This window comes from Crinia signifera, chromosome 1, assembly GCF_055691185.1.
Source record: "Crinia signifera chromosome 1, ASM5569118v1, whole genome shotgun sequence".
NCBI lineage: Eukaryota > Metazoa > Chordata > Amphibia > Anura > Myobatrachidae > Crinia > Crinia signifera.
In genome coordinates, this window is record NC_139217.1 from 476,938,347 (window position 1) to 476,961,920 (window position 23,574).

The window sequence follows — 23,574 nt, forward strand, 5'->3', positions numbered from 1 at the left end:
CTAATTGTGAGGTTAGAGGTGAGTCCCCCAAAACCAAACTACCAATTGGGATACAGCATACATTCATCCAATAAGGAGTAATTTTTATATTTTTATGTAATATGTACAGTATGTGTGTGTCAACAGAATAGTATTTTGGACCATGTTTACAGCAGACCCATCTTCAATGTAGTGGAAAAATGTATGTGGCCTTCACACTTAACTCACAAATTCATATTATGTTACAATGCAATAAACATTTATGTATATGATATATTAATTATAATGTGTTTTTCCCCTTTACTACAGACACTGAACAGCACCAGGAAGAGGTGGCCCATATACTCCAAGAAATGTTCCTGACCATCCTGTACCTGCATATTCTTTTCGCCCAACTGCAGGCCCTTCTTTAATTTTTTTTTCATATTGTTAATTTCTATTATTAATAAAAAAAGTTGATGTTCAGTTAGAAGTTGGCTGTGTTTTTAATCATAAATATTATGTGAGTGGGTTTGTAAGGGCAGGTACATACAGATGTGTCATGTAAGTTTTATTGGTCATTTGAGGTGAGGGGTAATGAATGATGTGTGAATGTGTGTGTTTTGGGGTGAAATAACACATAGTGAAAAGGCATGATTTTTTATTGTTTTTAGATGAAAACATCACACATAACATCAGGGTAGGTATACATGTTAAAAAAATCAGATCAAACTAATTAGGGACATAATTTAGTACATATACACAAACACCAACATAAATGTATTTACAAGTAAAAGCAATGTGGGGACACATAGATAGTGATTAAAATGCCACATTAGAACATAACAAATATACATGTAATGAGGGTTAAAATGTTGTTTTATTAGGGTCTTTATTAAGGTAGACAATTGAGTTAATAGAAAACAATAATTGAATAACAATTAGAATAATTAATTAATTGTCTGAATTATAGTTGAAAGGCAAGATTTGCAGGTCCATCTATGTGAAGGGTATGCCAGCGTACACGGACGTACGCTCACTCTCACGAGCGGTGACATAAGCTGAGTTTTCCATTGAAAACAATAGCGACCCATCCGTGCAAGCTGGCGTACGTTCAGATTTCCGCAAGAAGTCGGCGGGAAGACGGACGTGAGACGTCCGTAAACGGTGGCGTACGCTCTGTTGTACGCCAGTTGTCGGAGTCTAAGGGCTGATCCGTCCGTGTACGTTGGCGTACGCTCAATTGTACGCCACTCCCCTTCGACGTTGTTTATGCCCGTACGTATGCGGCTGATTTGTGGGTGGACTTAACCCCAACGGCCGCGTACGGAGAGCGTACGCTAATATAGAACGTACGCACGTTTGGCCGCACCAACCATATTAACCTCCCTGGTGTGTCTGGTGAGTAGCTGTGTCTTTGCTGTGTAACATGGAGAGGCAGAGGGTGTCTGGCACTGTCTGTGGGCTCACTGGGCTGGTTCTCTGTCATGTGAGTCAGTCATGTGAGTCAGAGGCTCCACCCAGCGTTACAGCTCCAGACACACTTTGATTGACAGATGTAGCCAAATATATAAGAGATTGTTACATTACTGTACACCATCACATAACTGACCCTTACATTGTTATATTACATTACATTGTTACATTACTGTACACCATCACATAACTGACCCTTACATTGGGCCTTATTTTGGTTCACTCTTTCTGACAAAATCCTTCTTAGATGGACAAAACCATGTGCACTGCAGGGGAGCATATGCAAAATGTGCAGAGAGAGTTGGATGGGGACCACTGCTTTGAAGTGAGATATAGCCAATTTTTAAAATTCTTGTACCCATGGAAAGAGGGGACTCTCAGCTTTCAGCCTAGGGCCCTTAGACTTCTGGAGGGTTTCTGGGTACTCAGAAACCCCCCCTGCGTGCGCCACTGTTGTTATATTACATTGGTACATTACATAGTTACACTGTATTGCATTGTTACATTACATTGTTATATTACATTGCTATATCACATTGTTACTTTATTACAAAACATTGTTACATTATTGTACATTGTTATACTACTACATAAAATTGTTACATTACTGTACATTGTTATATTACATTAAATTGTTTCATTACATTGTTATATTATATTGTTACTCTTACATTACATTGTTATACTACTACATAAAATTGTTACATTACTGTACATTGTTACATTATATTACATTGTTACATTACATGGCATTTTTACATTTTATATTGCATTTTTATATTACATTGTTACATTATATTGTGATAGTACATTACATTTTTAAATACATTGTAACGCTACATTGTTATATCACATTGTTACTTTATTACATTACATTAACATATTCCATTGTTACATTACATTATGGTACATTGTTATATTACATTGTTACATTTCATTGTTATATTATTATAGTACATTATATTACATTGTTATATTGCACAGAGAACATTTCAGCCACACAAATATAATATATTTTTTCTTAGATCCCGTGACGGCCGGATCCTTCTACCCATTCTTCTTATACTGCTAATCCTGATTATAGCAGGTGCTGTCCTATGGTTATGGAAATACAAGTGCCATCGTAAGTGACAAATATCTCCTAGCAGCTGATACAAGCAGGCCCGGCGACAGGGGGGGGGGTCAAGGGGGACACCCGTACCGGGCCCCAAGGGTCAGAGGGGCCCCAAGGGTCAGATATGAGGGACACCTACAGGGTGTACGGGGGCTGCACCAACATCCCTCCCCTTTCCCTTACCCAGTCCCGCTCCGATTACGCTGTGCCGACCTTTACAAATCACTTGACGCAGAGGATGTTCGCGGAGCAGCCCCGTCTCCTGCCTGCGCCAGGAACTACTGCAAGGCAGTGGCAGCAGCTGCCGTCAGCCCCCTGCAGCCCCACCACTGAACTGTCCCCGTCAGGAGACATGATGTCAACGCTGTGTCCGCTCAGGAGCCCCGCTGCCAGCCATTAGCGCCGTTGCCCACCCAGCAATATGCGCAGCCTGCGGTGCAGTTGGAGGAAGCAGATGTCAGAGGATACGAGGGACATCCCCGTCCCGATCTTCTCCTGGCAGTGATGGGGTTCGTGCGCAGTCCGAGTTGGCCTCCACTCTTACAAAGTTTCAGCCAAAGGCTGAGGGCCCTTGGTCCCTACAGCTAAGAGACATCCTGTCTGTACCAACAGTGAGTACCCATGGGTCATAGTACCCTTCCCTCACCATTTCACAGTATGTCAAATGTATATATGTGTAGGTATATATGCTTATGTGTGTACGTATGTACATGTGTGTGTGGGGGGTTTACATATATATATATATATATATGTGTGTGTGTGTGTATATATATATATATATATATATATGTTTATATGTGTGTGTAGGTACAGTATATGGGGTACATCTGGATGACAGGTGTTGGAATCCCTCCCCCTGCCCCCCTTATCCTCCCTTCCTGCAGCCTAGTCCCCCTCCCCTACCAGCCTAACCCCCCTACCCTAGCAGCTTAACCCTCCCAACTAGGGCCTAACTCTCCACGCTAGTGCTTAACTAGGTAGGGGTAGGGGCCCCACAGATATCAATGTATGGGGCCCCAAGATTTCTAATGCCAGCCCTGGATACAAGGGGTGGGGTGACTTCCTAATGGAGTCTCGGATATATTATTCACTTCGTACAGGAATATAATACCATTGTGTGCTGATTTTCTAGGTAAGCAGAGAACGTATTCTGCCAGAAGTGACAGCAGTGTGGAGGTAAGTGTTGTATGTGAGTTATTACTGACCCGGATCTCTAGCATTTCTAGTAATGTCATTTATACTAAGGTAGGAGGAGGAAGGGGACCAGGCAAGGTGGGAGGAAGAAGGGTCTCAGGCAGGGTAGGAGGATGGGAACCAGGCAGGGTAGGATGGGGATGGGTGCCATGCAGGGGAGGAGGAAGGGTGCCAGGCAGGGGAGGAGGGAAGGAGGGGGAAGGGTACCAGGCATGGTAGGCGGAGGAAGGGTCTCAGGCAGGGGAGGAAGAGAACAAGACAGGGTAGGAGGGGGAACGGTGCCAGGCAGGGGAGGAGGAGGAAGGGAACCAGGCAGGGGAGGAGGGGGAAGGGTGCCAGGCAGGGGATGAGTAGTTAGTTAACAGGCATGGGGGGAGGGGGAAGGGTTTCAGGCAAGGGTGGAGGAGGATTAGGAAAGGAACCAGACAGGGTAAGAGGGGGAAGGGTGCCAGGCAGGGGAGGAGGAGGAGGAAGGGTGCCAGGCAGGGGAGGAGGGGGAAGGGTACCCGGCAAGGTAGGAGGGGGAAGGGTACCAGGCAGGGTAGTAGGGGCAAGGGTCTCAGGCAGGGGAGGAAGAAGGGAACCAGACAGGGTAGGAGGGGGAAGGGTACCAGGCAGGGGAGGAGGGGGAAGCTTGCCAGGCAGGGGAGGAGGGGGAAGGGTGCCAGGCAGGGGAGGAGGGGGAAGAGTGCCAGGCAGGTGAGAAGGGGTAAAGGTCCCAGGCAGGGTAGGAGGAGGAAATGTACCAGACAGGGTGGGAGGAGGAAGGGAACCAAGCTGGGTGGGAGGAGTTAGTTACCAGGCAGGGTGAACGGAGGAAGGGTCTCAGGCAGGGCAGGAAGAGGAAGGGTCCCAGGCAGGGTAGGAGGAGGAATGGTACCTGGCAGGGTAGGGGGAGGAAGTGTCCCAGGCAGGGTAGTAGGAGGAAGGGTCCTAGGCAGGGTGGGAGGATTAAGGGTCTCAGACAGGGTGGGAGGAGGAAGGCTCCCAGGCAGAGTAGGAGGTGGAAGGGTCCCAGGAAGGGTAGGAGGAGGAAGGGTACCAGACAGGGTAGGTGTAGGAAAGGTCCCAGGCAGGGCAGGAAGAGAAAGGGTCCCAGGCAGGCAGGAAGAGAAAGGGTCCCAGGCAGGGTAGGAGGAGGAAGGGTACCAGGCAGGGTAGGAGGAGAAACGGTACCAGGCAGGGTAGGGGGAGGAAGTGTCCCGGGCAGGGTGGGAGGAGGAAGGGTCTCAGGCAGGGTGGGAGGAGGAACGGTCCCAGGCAGAGTAGGAGGTGGAATTGTCCCAGGAAGGGTAGGAGTAGGAAGGGTAGCCAGAGGAAGGGTCCCAGGCAGGGTAGGAGGAAGGGTACCAGGCTGGGTAGGAGGAGGAAAGGTACCAGGCAGGGTAGGTGGAGGAAAGGTCCCAGGTACGGTAGGAGGAAGAGTCCTAGGCAGGGTGGGAGGAGTTAGGTACCAGGCAGAGTGGCAGGAGGAAGGGATTTAGGCAGGGTGAGAGGGGGAAAGATACCAGGCAGGGTGGAAGGAGGAAGGGTCTCAGGCAGGGCGGGAGGAGGAAGGGTCTCAGACAGGGTGGGAGGAGTTAGGGTACCAGGTAGGGTAGGAGGAGGAAGGGTTCCAGGCAGGATAGGAGGAAGGGTCCCAGGAAGGGTAGCAGGAGGAGGGGTACCAGGCAGGGTTGGCAAATGAAGGGTGGTTAAGAGGAGGAAGGGTACTAGGCTGGGTAGGAGGAGGAAAGGTACCAGGCAGGGGATGAGTAGGAAGGGTACCAGGCAGGGATTATTATTATTATTATTATTTTATTTATAAGGCGCCACAAGTGTTTCGCAGCGCCGTACAAAGGAACAATACAGGGAGACAAAACTTGGCATAACATTGAATGAATAACAAAAATAGAGTACAAATAAAAAGCGCCACAGTTCAATACACATTACAGCTTAAATGTAAGTTTTATTAGATATGTTTTTTTTTTATTATTATTATTATTATTATTATTATTATTATTATTATTATTATTATTATTGTAGTATTTATATTTGTGATTGTGTACATTACTTAGTTAATTTAGTATATCTGAGCTACTTTGTGTATTTAGTTTCTTATACCTAATTGTGATTAATCTCTACGTCTACTAATTATTATTAATTAAATTATGTATATGTGACATTAGTTTTTTACTAACCATTTACTCCATATCTTTTTATACTTCCCCAATGTCTTCCTATTCTTGTAAATATGTCTTTCGTGCCGTGCTGTGTACTCTATTAGTGCTGTCCAACCTTCAAATTCTGGTCCTGTTTTCGCCATCCAAGATCTGGCTATCATTACCTTGGCTAGGGAGCACAGGTTGGCAATAAAAGCTTTCTCATCGCTGTCTATTCCTCCATCGCTCACTATATTTAACAGGCAACATTTGGGCGTAAGAATATTTTCTTTTACCCCGATTTCAACCAAATACCTTTCAACCCTTATCCAAAAGTCCTGGACCACCCAGCAATCCCATAGCAGATGGAAAAATGACCCTGGAGCATTGTTACATTTTGGACATTTGTCTGATGATATTGCTTTAAATTTCATCATCCTCCCTGTGGACAAATATGATCTGTGTAATATATATAGTTGTATTTGTTGTACCTTGATTGAGTTTGTCGAGTTGGAAATCGAATTCATGGCCCTAGTCCATTCGTCCCCGCTCATCTGTCCAAAGTCCTCCTCCCATTTCTCTTTTATTTTACTCAGCCCGTCCTCATTTTTAACTTGCAGAAAGTGCTTATATATATTAGAGATCTTATTAGTTTTAGCTAATATCTTTTTTAATGGGTGGTGTTCCAAATTCTGGGACTTGACCTTTAAATTGGGTACCTAGAGCATTTTTAAGCTGAAGGTATCACAGCTTAAATGTAAGTAGTGAGGACTCAATCAACATACAACTAGAGGCTTGAGGCCAATGATGGAGATGAGTATGTGGACGAAGAAGGTTACTGAGTGTTTGAGTATAGGAGAGCTGTGAGTGAAATGTGAAGAGAAGAGGGCTTTAACAACAAGAGGGAAGAGGGCCCTGCTCGGAGGATCTTACAATCTAGTAGGAAGGGGAGACAGACAGATTACAAGAGGTGCAAGCAAGTGGGTGGTGGCTAGATAGCAGGATGTAAACAGGCAAGGGGTCGGAGAACCAGCTGGTTTATGCAGTGGAAGGGTATGCTTTGATGAATAGGCGAGTTTTCAATGCCCGTTTGAAGCTTTGCAAGGTCGGGAAGAGTCTAATGGAGCAAGTTAGTGCGTTCCACTGAAGGGGTGCAGCACGGGCAAAGTCCTGTACTCTAGCATGGGAAGCAGTGATCAGGGTGGAGGAGAGACGACAGTCGTTGGCCAACTGTAGAGGGCGGGAGGGTGTTAGAGATATTTGGAGCAATGGAATTAGAGATGGCCCTGTATGTGAGTGTGAGTTATTTGAAGAGGATTATGTAGGGGAATGGGAGCCAGTGCAGATTTTGTTGAAGGGGAGTGGCAGAATTAGAGCAGTGGGAGTGGAATATAAGCCTGGCTGCAGCATTGAGGACAGATTGGAGAGGAGCCAGTTTGGATCGAGCGAGGCCAGTGAGGAGAGCATTGCAGTAGTCGAGTCGTGAGATGACCAGTGAGTGGATGATAAGCTTAGTTGCACTCTGTGAGAGAAAAGGCCTGATGCGAGCAAGTAACTGGAACTGGCAAGAATGGGCCAGGGCTTGGATGTGGGGTGCAAAGGAGAGGGAGGATTCGCGAGTGCCACCCAGGCAGCGGAGTTGGGGAATGGGTGAGATGATGGTGTTGTTAACAGTGATAGAGATATCAGTAGGGGGCATAGCTCTGGGTGGGGGAAAGATAATAAGTTTGGTTTTGTCCATATTCAGCTTCAGAAATCGCTCAGACATCCAGGTGGAGATGGCAGAGAGGCAGTTGGAAACCTGAGAGAGAACAGTGGGGGACAGATCAAGAGAGGAGAGGTAGATTTGGGTGTCATCCGCATAGAGGTGATATTGGAAGCCAAATGAGAAGAGGTGTACAGGGAGAACAGCAGGGGGCCAAGAACGGAACCCTGAGGGACCCCGACAGGAAGGATGGAGGTTGGGGAGGTGGAGCCAGAGGCAGAGACTGAGAAGGAATGGTTGGAGAGGTAAGAGGAAGACCGTGCCAGAGAGGCCAATTTTTTGGAGTGTGTGGAGGAGGGGAGGGTGATCCACAGTGTCAAAGGCAGCAGATAGGTCCAAAAGGATAAGCAGGGAGAAGTGACCCCTGGATTTTGCTGACAGCAGGTCATTGGTGACTTTCACTAAGGCAGTCTCAGTGGAATGAAGTGGGTGAAGGTAGCTGGGATGAAGCGGAAGGGTACCAGGCCGGGGATGAGGAGGGACAAAATGAATAGGGGGTGTACACTGCGCTGGTGGATAAAAAGATTAAATTAAATTAATCAATAGGTGCCAATATTAATCGGATAGAGATAATTTATTATTCTACAATAAAAAATAATAATATTGTTTATAAAATCTGTAAAAAGTAGATATACATAGGTAATAGCAATAGGTGCTTTGGGTAAATAAAACTTCTGGGGAGGGAACGAACATATAGAACAGTCCATACGGTACCATACGGTACCAACGCGTTTCGCCTGTAAGGAAGGCTTTTTCAAGGTATAGGGGATGAGGAGGAAGGGTTGTGAGGACCCCAGGATCTATGCAGCTGTGCAGCGCACCTTATGCCTCTCGCATAGCACCCTAGTTCCTTCCAAGTTCCAAAGATCGCACAGAAATACACAATAGCAAAGGTACAAAAGTATTACCTTTATTTTACACACTGGTTATACATGTAACATCAGCAATTACAGTCAGTATACATTATATACAGAAACGCTACAGATTTGCTATTAGGGAATGCTAATCCTATGGCAAGGTATGCTGGGATGTGTAGTTTCACAACAGCTGGAGGGCCACAGTTTGGACATGCCTGACATAAGGTATGCCGCCACCAGCAAAGACTGGTTTAGTGCTTCCAAATTGCGCAAGGTACGCCTTGCTCGCATCTGACCACACAATATATTATAAGTCGGTTGTAGCATAAACCGCTCTAGGCATTGATCCTAAGAACACAGATTCAGGACTAGAAATATGAATCATTATTATAATTATTATTATTTCCAAGAATACTTTAGAGCTTTAGTTACAAAAATGCTCACAAAGATGATTAAATATATTTTAATACACACAGAAGAAAACAATCTCAAACAAAATGAAAAAGGAATGAAAATCCAGAATCTTAACTTACTCCAAGTACCAAGAAACTGTGGGGGAATTTGACATATAAAGAGGTATGGTCATTCCCACCATATAGCTGAAGTCCCCAAGAAATGAACACAGGTTATTGGGAGAGAAGAGTAATTTTACCTGCAGATTCCTCCCCCAACCTTGGAGATTTTGACCATTTCCCTGCTGGACACTAATGAATGTCCCTAAATAATTGATCCTTTGCACATGAAAGGAAGATTCCACTATACTTCTAAGTTCCATGTACAAACTCCTTACACATTGGAATGCAACAGACAGGATGCAAGGTCTGATAATGAGATCTGAATCCTGTCCCTCCTAACTGGAATGAGGACGATCCAGGGGCTGGGTTACAAGGGGCCTCAGATCCTTATCAGATAGACTGACTTCAGAGTACTCTACAGATATGTTCTGTGTCCCCTCAGAGTGACAACATCCTAGCCTCACTAAGATTTCCAACCCTGGTCTGGCAGCCAATCAGAAGACAGAATTTGCCATCTAAAGCACAGGACACAGCCATTTTGTGCCAGTCCTAGGTCACATTTAAGCTAAAAGAATGATTATAAGGTATATATTTTTAAAACACATAATGAGAGCCATCATTTTCTGCTCAGATCGGGTCGATCATGTGATGAATCGTGACACACATGGGTGCATCAAATGCTAAGAAACAGATGACTGAAATGAGATAATGAGAGGTGGCACAATGTGGTCATGGCAGTGCCCTCCTTACAGATGCACCATCGCACTTGCAGCGACACTACTCACTACTGCAGTGCTGCTGCTGGGCCAATCACCTCCCACCGCCACACACTGTCTCTGAGCAAAGAGCGGCTCCAGGTTCTCCCTCATCCTTCCCACCCCTAGTACTCTGCTTGGTGGGCGGAGTTACTCTGAAGGACATTGCTATGAGAGGATGCAGAGGCATCTAAATCTACCCACCGAGCAGAGTACTAGGGGATAGTAGGTGGCTGCGCATAGCTGTGCACTAAGGGGGCGCCTTAGAGGCATTAGTGGCCACCATCTTACCAGGCAGCCAGTGAGGAAGGAAGAAAGATCAGTAGCAGTGCAGCTCACAGCAGAACCAGCGGCATTACTAGGCAGCAGGAAGGGGGGCAGAGCATAATACGTGCAGGGTGGGGGCATAGCATAATACATTATACATGAAGGGTTGGTGGCAGAGCATAATACATGCAGGGTTGGGGGGCATAATACATGCAGGGTAGGGGGGCAGAGCATAATACATGCAGGGTGGGGGGCAGGGCGTAATACATGCAGGTTGGTAGGGGGCTGGGGGGTAAGTGAGAATTTGTCTGAAAGGCCACACCCCCTGCCATAAGGCCACACCCATTTTCACAAATTCACACTTCTGTTGGCAAGCACCAAAAAATATTTTCCATATGTATTGGTGGGGAGGGGGTGGGCATTTTTAACTGTCCGCACAAAATAGTGCGGACAGTCTAAAACGGCATCACTGGGTCCTTGGTATACAGAGGTGCAGAAATATACCAGCCCAGCCAATGGCGGCCAGTAACGGGCATAGGACATATGCCACAGTGCGCCCTCCACCCAAGCTTCTATTTATACATACAGTATTAACATTGTAATTAAGGCTGATAAAAGACGTTAGTCCATCAAGTTCAAACTATCTGACTTGTAACTACTGACGTAACTAAGTCATATCTGTAGGATTCCCTTAGTGGCCACAAATGTATCAAGTTTTGATTTAAATTCATTACTAGTAGTTGCTGTAACCACCCCACCGGCAATGAGTTCCAGAATGTTACTGCTCTAATGGGGAAGAATCCTCTTCTTAATTCAGGATGGAATTTATATTCCTCAAGCCTCAGTACATGCCCGCGTGTCCTAAGTATAGGCCTGTTAGTGACCAATCATCTCCCAGTTCCATATGATTCCCAATCCTGTATGTGAACATACTAATCATATCACCTCTCAGCCTCCGTTTCTCCAGTGAGAACATATTCAGCCTGGTATAACCTATCTGTGTATTCTAGTGATTCCAGACCTGTTACTAGCTTAGTCGCCCTTCTCTGTACCTGTTCCAATTCATATACAGTATATCCTTTTTAAGGTGCGGTGCTCAGAACTGAACACAGTGTTCCAAGTGTGGTCTCACCAATGCCTTGTAAAGAGGCACTATCACATTGGTATCCCTTGAATCCATTCCCCTTTTAATGTATGCCAGTGCCTGGTTTGCTTTTGCTGCTGCATTTGAGCAGTGTGCACTATTACACAGTATTTATTATCTATGATGACCACAGAATTCCCAGATACAGCAGAATTCCCTATAATAACTCAATTTAGCCTATAAGTAGCTTGTTCATTTTTTGCTCCCATAATTAAATCATTTACATTTATCAACGTTAAACTGCATTTTCCACCTTTCTGCCCACCTTTCCAGTTTATTTAAATCACTTTGTAGTGTATCCACATCTTCTCCTGAGTTCATTTCCTTACTCAATTTCATGTAGTCCGCAAATATTGCAATTTTACTCACTATGTCACTTCCTATATCATTAAGGAATATATTAAACAAGGTGGGTCCCAATACTGAACCTTGCAGGACTCCACTTTGGACTTTACCCGAGATGGAATGTATGCCATTTACCACCACTCTCTGTCCCCGAATGTGCAACCAGTTTTTAAGCCAATTACAAATTTTATCTCCTAACCCCAAATTACATAGTTTCATTAATAACCTTTTATGAGGAACCGTGTCAAAAGCTTTAGCAAAATCAAGCAGTATCACATCAACAGATTACCTTAAATCCAGCCGCTTACTGATTTCCTCATAGAAGTTAATTCAATTAGTCTGATGTTATTTGTGACAGATGGAGCCAAAGAAAACTGTGACGACCGTCTATGCCACAGCCAATGAGCCAGACGTGACCGGGGATTCACCAGCACTCAGCAAATCTCACCACCTTTACCAGGATATAGACGATGGGCCTGTGGTGAGTATTATAATAATATAATAAGAAGAATAAACTATCGCTCGTGCTGAAGCAGGACAGAGACAATGCAGGACAGAAAAACTTTTCATAATATATAGAGAACATGGAGATAATACAGGTTTACAGGGTTAGTATGGAAAGCCTAATTATGATAGATTTTAATCAAGATAAGAATCAACCAACTAGAACTATCAGTAATATACCCAGAGCGTTTGTCTGCAGGAGGCCAAATTACCCATCTGTGTGGTTCAGCCATGCTCTGTGCTACAAGAGATCCTGGACCTGCTGCAGTGCTGATAACCGCTGAATTCCCCGTGGAGAGTCTGGATAACTGTACCAGCATCCAGCAGCAGGTTACAGATGTGTGGGCTCATCCTGGATAATGTCCGCTGGGTAATTTCACACTGCGCAGTTTGCAATGACCAGGGAAACTGATGGCAGTGCACAATGGGTCTGAACGTTTGCTTTATCCCACCGATAATGCTGCAATAGATTCACCAGAGCCTCTGCAACATGTGATAAGATCAGAATAAGGTCTAATATAAGCTCGGGGAGAGATAAACTACCATCCATCCAGCTATTATCATAGCCTGTAACATATAAGGTAGAAGCTGCTTTGCTGATACTTTAGCGCTCCCATTTTTATTCTCTCCAAGCTTGAATAATTCTGTGAATATTATTATATACAGGTGGGTGCACATACATCTATCCTTGCTATGCCATCCTGTGAGTCGGTAGAACCAAGCATCTTTTTTGGGTGAATGTTTTGGCTAAAATACTTCTTATTCACAGTGAGGAAAACACTGTAATGTAGCAATCTGTAGCAGATACAGCTGTGGCTCACACAGAATAGCAGAAGCCACATATTTTACTCAGCAGAAGCTGCTTGTGGCATGATGTTCACATAGTGATGAGAATAAGAATCTTTTTAATTATAATGTAAAAAAATGGAATCATTTTGTGGTGCGTCTAAAAGGACCACTTAATGCACAAGGAGGACAAATGTATGTGGATATACTGTATCTGTATACATTTGGAGAAACAACAGAAGGCCTTTTTTTGCAGTGCACAATAGAGAAAGAGATATAAAATATAACTTTTATTGTTCACATCTAAAATAACTGCGAAGATTTAAAAACATACAAACAAAATTTATAGACTGAAGACATAGTCTAAAAAGGAAATAATATCCCTACTGTTGCGGGGGTGGGCATATGTGATTCAATCTGAATAATAATATATAGGACTACGTGGTGTTTGTCAAATGAGGGTACTTTTAGATGTGAACCATAAAAGTTATATTTTATATCTCTTTCTCTATTGTGCACCGCAAAAAAAGACCTTCTGTTGGTTCCCCAATTGTATTTGTTTACTGTCTTGCGGTAACACACCGCGTCAAATACTAAATTAATAGTTTGATAAGAATAAGGAGGTGATCCTAAACCATTAATTGAATTTCCAGTGCGATTGATAACCCCTCTTTTTTGTATCTGTATACATATTGTTTTCCTTTCAACCCTTTGAGTGCCAAGTAAGTTTGACATAATAGGTATATACAGTAAATTGCCCAGCACACATTTGTATTCATCATAATGACTTTTTTGGTTAACTTTTATATAGGAAATATAATTTTTTTACATAACATTTTTTTTAGAATTTATATAGCAAATGTGAGAGACGCTGACGTCTTTAGCAGATATTTTGCACATCTCTCACATAGAGGTCGGTACTCATAGGGTTAATGTTTGGAATAGTTGAACCTGCCGGGGATCTGTAGCTGTTCTCTCTGTCATTTCTGTTCCTCTGCGTCTTGTCAAATACTCTGTAAATATAGATGAAGCCAAGCTCAGTGCGCCTAGGCGAGGGTTTTGGCATGCCACTTTTGTAGCGCTCTAATGCTCCACTAATCCAGCGGCGGATTGATATATTTTACAGTAAAGATGGAGCTCTGCCATTTGCCGAGAATGGGACATGATTGCAATTGAGCCGCTCTTTCGTCTTATTCTGGATGAAAGGCAATGCGGCTCCATCTGTACAGTACAGTACAATACAAGCTCGGGCACATGGGCCGGGTAATGTACAGTGGTCAGGTGGTGAGTCTGGTTATACAGTAACTGATGGCATGAGATCCCTATGTACAGTACAGTACAATACAAGCTCGGGCACATGGGCCGGGCAATGTACAGTGGTCAGGTGGTGAGTCTGGTTATACAGTAACTGATGGCATGAGATCCCTCTGTACAGTACAGTACAATACAAGCTCGGGCACATGGGCCGGGTAATGTACAGTGGTCAGGTGGTGAGTCTGGTTATACAGTAACTGATGGCATGAGATCCCTATGTACAGTACAGTACAATAAAAGCTCGGGCACATGGGCCGGGCAATGTACAGTGGTCAGGTGGTGAGTCTGGTTGTACAGTAACCGATGGCATGAGATCCCTCTGTACAGTACAGTACAATACAAGCTCGGGCACATGGGCCGGGCAATGTACAGTGGTCAGGTGGTGAGTCTGGTTATACAGTAAATATAACCTATGGCATGAGATCCCTCTGTACAGTACAGTACAATACAAGCTCGGGCACATGGGCCGGGCAATGTACAGTGGTCAGGTGGTGAGTCTGGTTATACAGTAACCGATGGCATGAGATCCCTCTGTACAGTACAGTACAATACAAGCTCGGGCACATGGGTCGGGCAATGTACAGTGGTCAGGTGGTGAGTCTGGTTATACAGTAACCGATGGCATGAGATCCCTCTGTACAGTACAGTACAATACAAGCTCGGGCACTTGGACCGGGTAATGTACAGTGGTCAGGTGGTAAGTCTGGTTATACAGTAACCGATGGCATGAGATCCCTCTGTACAGTACAGTACAATACAAGCTCGGGCACATGGGCCGGGTAATGTACAGTGGTCAGGTGGTGAGTCTGGTTATACAGTAACCTATGGCATGAGATCCCTCTGTACAGTACAGTACAATACAAGCTCGGGCACATGGGCTGGGCAATGTACAGTGGTCAGGTGGTGAGTCTGGTTATACAGTAACCTATGGCATGAGATCCCTCTGTACAGTACAGTACAATACAAGCTCGGGCACATGGGCCGGGTAATGTACAGTGGTCAGGTGGTGAGTCTGGTTATACAGTAACCGATGGCATGAGATCCCTCTGTACAGTACAGTACAATACAAGCTCGGGCACATGGGCCGGGCAATGTACAGTGGTCAGGTGGTGAGTCTGGTTATACAGTAACTGATGGCATGAGATCACTCTGTACAGTACAGTACAATACAAGCTCGGGCACATGGGCCGGGTAATGTACAGTGGTCAGGTGGTGAGTCTGGTTATACAGTAACTGATGGCATAAGATCCCTCTGTACAGTACAGTACAATACAAGCTCGGGCACATGGGCCGGGTAATGTACAGTGGTCAGGTGGTGAGTCTGGTCATACAGTAAGTATAACCGATGGCATAAGATCCCTCTGTACAGTACAGTACAATACAAGCTTGGGCACATGGGCCGGGCAATGTACAGTGGTCAGGTGGTGAGTCTGGTTATACAGTAACTGATGGCATGAGATCACTCTATACAGTACAATACAAGCTCGGGCACATGGGCCGGGCAATGTACAGTGGTCAGGTGGTGAGTCTGGTTATACAGTAACCGATGGCATGAGATCCCTCTGTACAGTACAGTAAAATACAAGCTCGGGCACATGGGCCGGGTAATGTACAGTGGTCAGGTGGTGAGTCTGGTTATACAGTAACCTATGGCATGAGATCCCTCTGTACAGTACAGTACAATACAAGCTCGGGCACATGGGCTGGGCAATGTACAGTGGTCAGGTGGTGAGTCTGGTTATACAGTAACCTATGGCATGAGATCCCTCTGTACAGTACAGTACAATACAAGCTCGGGCACATGGGCCGGGTAATGTACAGTGGTCAGGTGGTGAGTCTGGTTATACAGTAACCGATGGCATGAGATCCCTCTGTACAGTACAGTACAATACAAGCTCGGGCACATGGGCCGGGCAATGTACAGTGGTCAGGTGGTGAGTCTGGTTATACAGTAACTGATGGCATGAGATCACTCTGTACAGTACAGTACAATACAAGCTGGGGCACATGGGCCGGGTAATGTACAGTGGTCAGGTGGTGAGTCTGGTTATACAGTAACTGATGGCATGAGATCCCTCTGTACAGTACAGTACAATACAAGCTCGGGCACATGGGCCGGGCAATGTACAGTGGTCAGGTGGTGAGTCTGGTTATACAGTAACCGATGGCATGAGATCCCTCAGTACAGTACAGTACAATACAAGCTCGGGCACATGGGCCGGGTAATGTACAGTGGTCAGGTGGTGAGTCTGGTTATACAGTAACCTATGGCATGAGATCCCTCTGTACAGTACAGTACAATACAAGCTCGGGCACATGGGCCGGGTAATGTACAGTGGTCAGGTGGTGAGTCTGGTTATACAGTAACTGATGGCATGAGATCCCTCTGTACAGTACAGTACAATACAAGCTCGGGCACATGGGCCGGGCAATGTACAGTGGTCAGGTGGTGAGTCTGGTTATACAGTAACCGATGGCATGAGATCCCTCAGTACAGTACAGTACAATACAAGCTCGGGCACATGGGCCGGGTAATGTACAGTGGTCAGGTGGTGAGTCTGGTTATACAGTAACCGATGGCATGAGATCCCTCAGTACAGTACAGTACAATACAAGCTCGGGCACATGGGCCGGGTAATGTACAGTGGTCAGGTGGTTAGTCTGGTTATACAGTAAGTATAACCGATGGCATGAGATCCCTTTGTACATATGTAGACTCATGAGCACAGGTCGCTAATACCAGGTGTCATGGGCTAGTGGATAAGTGTGCCACTCTCCTTGCTCAGAGACCTGGGTTTGATTTTCTAAGTGACAATTTTTTTTTGTCTCTCATTCATACAGTTATTCATACTACTTTAATGTACAGTACTGTATGTTATATAGATAATATTCTCAGAAAATGCTATTGCATGGGTTATGCATGTACGTGTATGGGCAATTCTGTATGTGCGTCTCATTTCGCTATTTAAAACACATAGGGGCTATGGGGTTAGAGCGAGCATACAGTCACCGTACTGTTCCTAGCAGGCCAGACTGAAGCACCCAGCAGGTTGACAAAATGGCTACCGAACGTGAACCCACATCTATGAAGTGAGCAGCAGCATGTCTAAGGGGAATGCTGAAGGTGCGTCTTATTCCGCTATTTCAAAACACAAGGGCTGCTGACAAAAGCACAGATGACGCAACGATCAGCCCGCAGCTCCCATCCTCCAGTCAGTGTGCCCGGAAAGCTATGGGACTTGGATCAGCCCGCAGCTCTCGTCCTCCAGTCAGTGTGCCCGGAAAGCTATGGGACTTGGATCAGCCCGCAGCTCTCGTCCTCCAGTCAGTGTGCCCTGAAAGCTAGGGGACTTGGATGAAGTTTAGAGTATTCACACTGGCTTCATTGACTGTGAAAAGAGCAGTCTCCTCGGGAAGGGGAGAGGTCGGGGTGACCAGTCAGCATTAACCAGCGTCTTATTATGCTAGCTATAACACAGACAATGGGGGAGTTGTCTGAGCATCTGTTGCTCGCTCCATGGTTCAGGCTCGGTAGCCATTTTGTTAACCCCCTCAGTGTACAAGTCTGGCCTGCCCGTACTTTGTCATTCCTACTGTAGCGTAATTCTGTGTTTAACCAGTGTAGCATAATGAGACGCACGGACAGCAGTGCCCTTACACAAGTGGGATCTTCCATATGGATCCACGGTTGTCTTTTCTGCTTTTGCACCACAGCGAACCTTCTCAGTGCGCTGTTTGCACAAGCATCTCACACACACTTTCTCTGTGAAAGTACTGTATCCCCATAGCCCATTATAAATAGCATAATGATCGTATTTTCAGAAGAAAGTGTCTAACATACAGTACAGTAATGTACAGTGAAGTAGTTCTTGCGCTATAGTGCATTTCACTGGACACTTCATGCACATGCAATGCTGATTCTTTCACTGTAGCGTTGCATTAGACATCTGACGCATGCACAGTGGTGATTTTAAAAAACAACATCTGGTGGATGATCGCTGGTACTGCACTAATCCGGTAACACCATTCACCAAACACTAGGTGCAATGTGGCGGATTGGCGGGCCATATGCCATAGGCAGGCTAGACGAGCGTGGCTCCTTCTGTATATTGGTATGATGCTTCCAATAAAGTATTACCTGATGGTGACAGTATTGCTGCAATAAGATATTTACAGTAGACTGAATAAAAATTCATTTAAAATCAGAAAATCTTTTAAAATAAAATAACATGTGGTAACATGGGGTTGTGCTAGGATCGAGATCAATCACCCAACTTTCTCATGGCTTCTTGGTTGTAGGAGTCACCTAAGAATCCACCAGACACAATGTACTCCACGGCTGGGATTCCATATGACCGTCCGCAGCCAGACACAATGTACTCCATGGCTGGGATTCCAAATGAGCCTATGTCACCAGCTCAGCCTCTAGCAGACGGATCCCCAGCCCAGTGATGCCGGATCTCTGCATCAGCCAATGACAGTGGATGTGTCTTATTACAGAGCAATGCCTTATAATTATATATCTGTATTTATGTCCTGTGACAATAAAGATAATACAGTGACTGTGGTGTCCGCATCTTCTAGTTGTCATGATTTGGATTATTTTAAATGCTTTCTTACCTCTATGTTGGTTTTCCAGCTGCCTGCGGGTGACACTAGGATAGATGCGCCATCTTCATTGTCCGCACATCTCAGGAATGGTCAGCACTGTCGCTATACTCTCAGTGCGCAACCTCCTGTAGTGCTCAGCTCACTCTCCATTAATGCAGGGTTCAGAGTGCACACCAAGATTCCTTACAGAACTCCAGTTATACTGTCACATGACTCACCACTACCAATCTGAGGGCAGTTTTCAGTCAGCTGACCACAATGGCCAATCACCACAGACTCTACCCTATAATTTCCATTTCCTGACTGGCTCAAATTGCCAGTACAATGTCACTATAAAAGTGCATGCAGCTCTGTGCTGAGCTCCTCATTATTACAGATCGCTGCCCGCCAGCCCTCACCATCTGCCGAATGGGGCCTGCGTACATCAGAGACGCTCGTGCACCCCAATCTTGTCAATGGACGCGCTCGCGTGTCCATATCTACCGGTGCTCGCCATCCACCAGATACGAGCGGATGGCACGCTGACGGAGTGAGAGAGAATTGCCACATCTGTTAATCCTCAGCTAGAATTTTACAGCTTCCAAATCCGGTCCAGTCTTTGCTCTTTATTCTTCAGTCCTCAAATCAGTTTCAATTCCAGTTTGTTACACAATTCTCGTTTCTTCATCTGACATGTCAAGCATCCATTAATTACATATGTTATTGATTATAAATAAAAAGGACTTTCACACCTACTGCTACTTTCTGACTATACTCCAATCCAGAGGAGCGCACTATACCCCATTCCAGAGGAGCGCGCTATTCCCCATTCCAGAGGAGCGCGCTATACCCCACTATACCCCATTCCAGAGGAGCACGCTATACCCCATTCCAGAGGAGCGCGCTATACCCCATTCCAGAGGAGCGCGCTATACCCCATTCCAGAGGAGCGCGCTATACCCCATTCCAGAGGAGAGCGCGATACCCTATTCCAGAGGAGCGCGCTATAACCCATTCCAGAGGAGCGCGTTATACCCCATTCCAGAGGAGCGCACTATACCCCATTCCAGAGTAGCGCGCTGTACCCCATTCCAGAGGAGCGCACTGTACCCCATTCCAGAGGAGCGCACTGTACCCCATTCCAGAGGAGCGCACTGTACCCCATTCCAGAGGAGCGCACTGTACCCCATTCCAGAGGAGCGCACTGTACCCCATTTCAGAGGAGCGCACTGTACCCCATTCCAGAGGAGCACACTGTACCCCATTCCAGAGGAGCGCACTTTACCCCATTCCAGAGGAGCGCACTATACCCCATTCCAGAGGAGCGCACTATACCCCATTCCAGAGGAGCGCGCTATAACCCATTCCAGAGGAGCGCGATATACCCCATTCCAGAGGAGCGTGCTATACCCCATTCCAGAGGAGCGCACTGTACCCCATTTCAGAGCAGCGCACTGTACCCCATTCCAGAGGAGCGCACTGTACCCCATTCCAGAGGAGCGCACTGTACCCCATTCCAGAGGAGCGCACTGTACCCCATTCCAGAGGAGCGCACTGTACCCCATTCCAGAGGAGCGCACTGTACCCCATTCCAGAGCAGCGCACTTTACCCCATTCCAGAGGAGCGCACTATACCCCATTCCAGAGGAGCGCACTATAACCCATTCCAGAGAAGCGCACTATAACCTATTCCAGAGGAGCGCGCTATACCCCATTCCAGAGGAGAGCACGATACCCCATTCCAGAGGAGCGCGCTATAACCCATTCCAGAGGAGCGCGTTATACCCCAATCCAGAGGAGCGCACTATACCCCATTCCAGAGGAGCGCACTATACCCCATTCCAGAGGAGCGCACTATGCCCAATTCCAGAGGAGCGCTCTATAACCCATTCCAGAGGAGCGCACTATACCCCATTCCAGAGGAGCGCACTATACCCAATTCCAAAAGAGCGCACTATAACCAATTCCAGAGGAGTGCGCCATACCCCATTCCAGAGGAGAGCACGATACCCCATTCCAGAGGAGCGCGCTATAACCCATTCCAGAGGAGCGCGTTATACCCCATTCCAGAAGAGCGCGCTATACCCCATTCCAGAGGAGCGCGCGATACCCCATTCCAGAGGAGCGCGCGATACCCCATTCCAGAGGAGCGCGCTATAACCCATTCCAGAGAAGCGCGTTATACCCCATTACAGAGAAGCGCGTTATACCCCATTCCAGAGGAGCGCGCTATACCCCATTCCAGAGGAGCGCGCTATACCCCATTCCAGAGGAGCGCACTGTACCCCATTCCAGAGGAGCGCACTGTACCCCATTCCAGAGGAGCGCACTGTACCCCATTCCAGAGGAGCGCACTATACCCAATTCCAAAAGAGCGCACTATAACCCATTCCAGAGGAGCGCACTATGCCCAATTCCAGAGGAGCGCACTATAACCCATTCCAGAGGAGCGCACTATACCCCATTCCAGAGGAGCGCACTATACTCAATTCCAAATGAGCGCACTATAACCCATTCCAGAGGAGCGCGCTATACCCCATTCCAGAGGAGAGCACGATACCCCATTCCAGAGGAGCGCGCTATAACCCATTCCAGAGGAGCGCCTTATACCCCATTCCAGAGGAGCGCACTATACCCCATTCCAGAGGAGCGCGCTATACCCCATTCCAGAGGAGCGCGCTATACCCCATTCCAGAGGAGCGCGCTATACCCCATTCCAAAGGAGCACGCTATACCCCATTCCAGAGGAGCGAGCTATACCCCATTCCAGACGAGCGCCCCATACCCCATTCCAGAGGAGCGCACTATACCCCATTCCAAAAGAACGCACTATAACCCATTCCAGAGGAACGCGCTATACCCCATTCCAGAGGAGAGCACGATACCCCATTCCAGAGGAGCGCGCTATAACCCATTCCAGAGGAGCGCCTTATACCCCATTCCAGAGGAGCGCACTATACCCCATTCCAGAGGAGCGCCTTATACCCCATTCCAGAGGAGCGCACTATACCCCATTCCAGAGGAGCGCACTATACCCCATTCCAGAGGAGCGCGCTATACCCAATTCCAGAGGAGCGCGCTATACCCCATTCCAGAGGAGCGCGCTATACCCCATTCCAGAGGAGCGCGCTATACCCCATTCCAGAGGAGCGCACTGTACCCCATTCCAGAGGAGCGCACTGTACCCCATTCCAGAGGAGCGCACTGTACCCCATTCCAGAGGAGCGCACTGTACCCCATTCCAGAGGAGCGCACTGTACCCCATTTCAGAGGAGCGCACTGTACCCCATTCCAGAGGAGCGCACTGTACCCCATTCCAGAGGAGCGCACTGTACCCCATTCCAGAGGAGCGCACTGTACCCCATTCCAGAGGAGCGCACTGTACCCCATTCCAGAGGAGCGCACTGTACCCCATTCCAGAGCAGCGCCTTTTACCCCATTCCAGAGGAGCGCACTATACCCCATTCCAGAGGAGCGCACTATAACCCATTCCAGAGAAGCGCACTATAACCTATTCCAGAGGAGCGCGCTATACCCCATTCCAGAGGAGAGCACGATACCCCATTCCAGAGGAGCGCGCTATAACCCATTCCAGAGGAGCGCGTTATACCCCAATCCAGAGGAGCGCACTATACCCCATTCCAGAGGAGCGCACTATACCCCATTCCAGAGGAGCGCACTATGCCCAATTCCAGAGGAGCGCACTATAACCCATTCCAGAGGAGCGCACTATACCCCATTCCAGAGGAGCGCACTATAACCAATTCCAAAAGAGCGCACAATAACCCATTCCAGAAGAGCGCGCTATACCCCATTCCAGAGGAGAGCACGATACCCCATTCCAGAGGAGCGCGCTATAACCCATTCCAGAGGAGCGCGTTATACCCCATTCCAGAGGAGCGCACTATACCCAATTCCAAAAGAGCGCACAATAACCCATTCCAGAAGAGCGCGCTATACCCCATTCCAGAGGAGCGCGCGATACCCCATTCCAGAGAAGCGCGCGATACCCCATTCCAGAGGAGCGCGCTATAACCCATTCCAGAGAAGCGCGTTATACCCCATTCCAGAGAAGCGCGTTATACCCCATTCCAGAGGAGCGCGCTATACCCCATTCCAGAGGAGCGCGCTATACCCCATTCCAGAGGAGCGCACTGTACCCCATTCCAGAGGAGCGCACTGTACCCCATTCCAGAGGAGCGCACTGTTCCCCATTCCAGAGGAGAGCACGATACCCCATTCCAGAGGAGAGCACGATACCCCATTCCAGAGGAGCGCGCTATAACCCATTCCAGAGGAGCGCGTTATACCCCATTCCAGAGGAGCGCGCTATACCTCATTCCAGAGGAGCGCCCTATACCCCATTCCAGGGGAGCGCGCTATACCCCATTCCAGAGGAGCGCGCTATACCCCATTCCAGAGGAGCGCGCTATACCCCATTCCAGAGGAGCGCGCTATACCCCATTCCAGAGGAGCGGGCTATACCCCATTCCAGAGGAGCACGCTATACCCCACTCCAGAGGAGCGCGCTATACCCAATTCCAAAAGAGCGCACTATAACCCATTCCAGAGGAGCGCACTATGCCCAATTCCAGAGGAGCGCACTATAACCCATTCCAGAGGAGCGCACTATACCCCATTCCAGAGGAGCGCACTATACTCAATTCCAAATGAGCGCACTATAACCCATTCCAGAGGAGCGCGCTATACCCCATTCCAGAAGAGAGCACGATACCCCATTCCAGAGGAGTGCGCTATAACCCATTCCAGAGGAGCGCCTTATACCCCATTCCAGAGGAGCGCACTATACCCCATTCCAGAGGAGCGCACTATACCCCATTCCAGAGGA

General features: G+C 47.2%; 1 protein-coding gene across 3 annotated transcripts in view; it reads left to right on the forward strand.

The window, feature by feature from the left end:
• Positions 1-18,679, forward strand: part of LOC146032589 (uncharacterized) — a 90,149-nt gene extending 71,470 nt beyond the window's left edge. For 2 of the 3 annotated variants that reach the window (XM_083158502.1, XM_083158501.1), the window contains exons 4-7: positions 2,460-2,557; positions 3,681-3,724; positions 11,890-12,012; positions 18,435-18,679. In XM_083158502.1, coding sequence (XP_083014628.1) covers positions 2,460-2,557; positions 3,681-3,724; positions 11,890-12,012; positions 18,435-18,587 — 418 coding nt within the window. In that variant the 3' untranslated portion in view covers positions 18,588-18,679. The remainder of the gene's footprint in view (positions 1-2,459; positions 2,558-3,680; positions 3,725-11,889; positions 12,013-18,434) is intronic. The other variant, XM_083158500.1, reaches the window with a different exon arrangement.
• Positions 18,680-23,574: the final 4,895 nt, after the last annotated feature.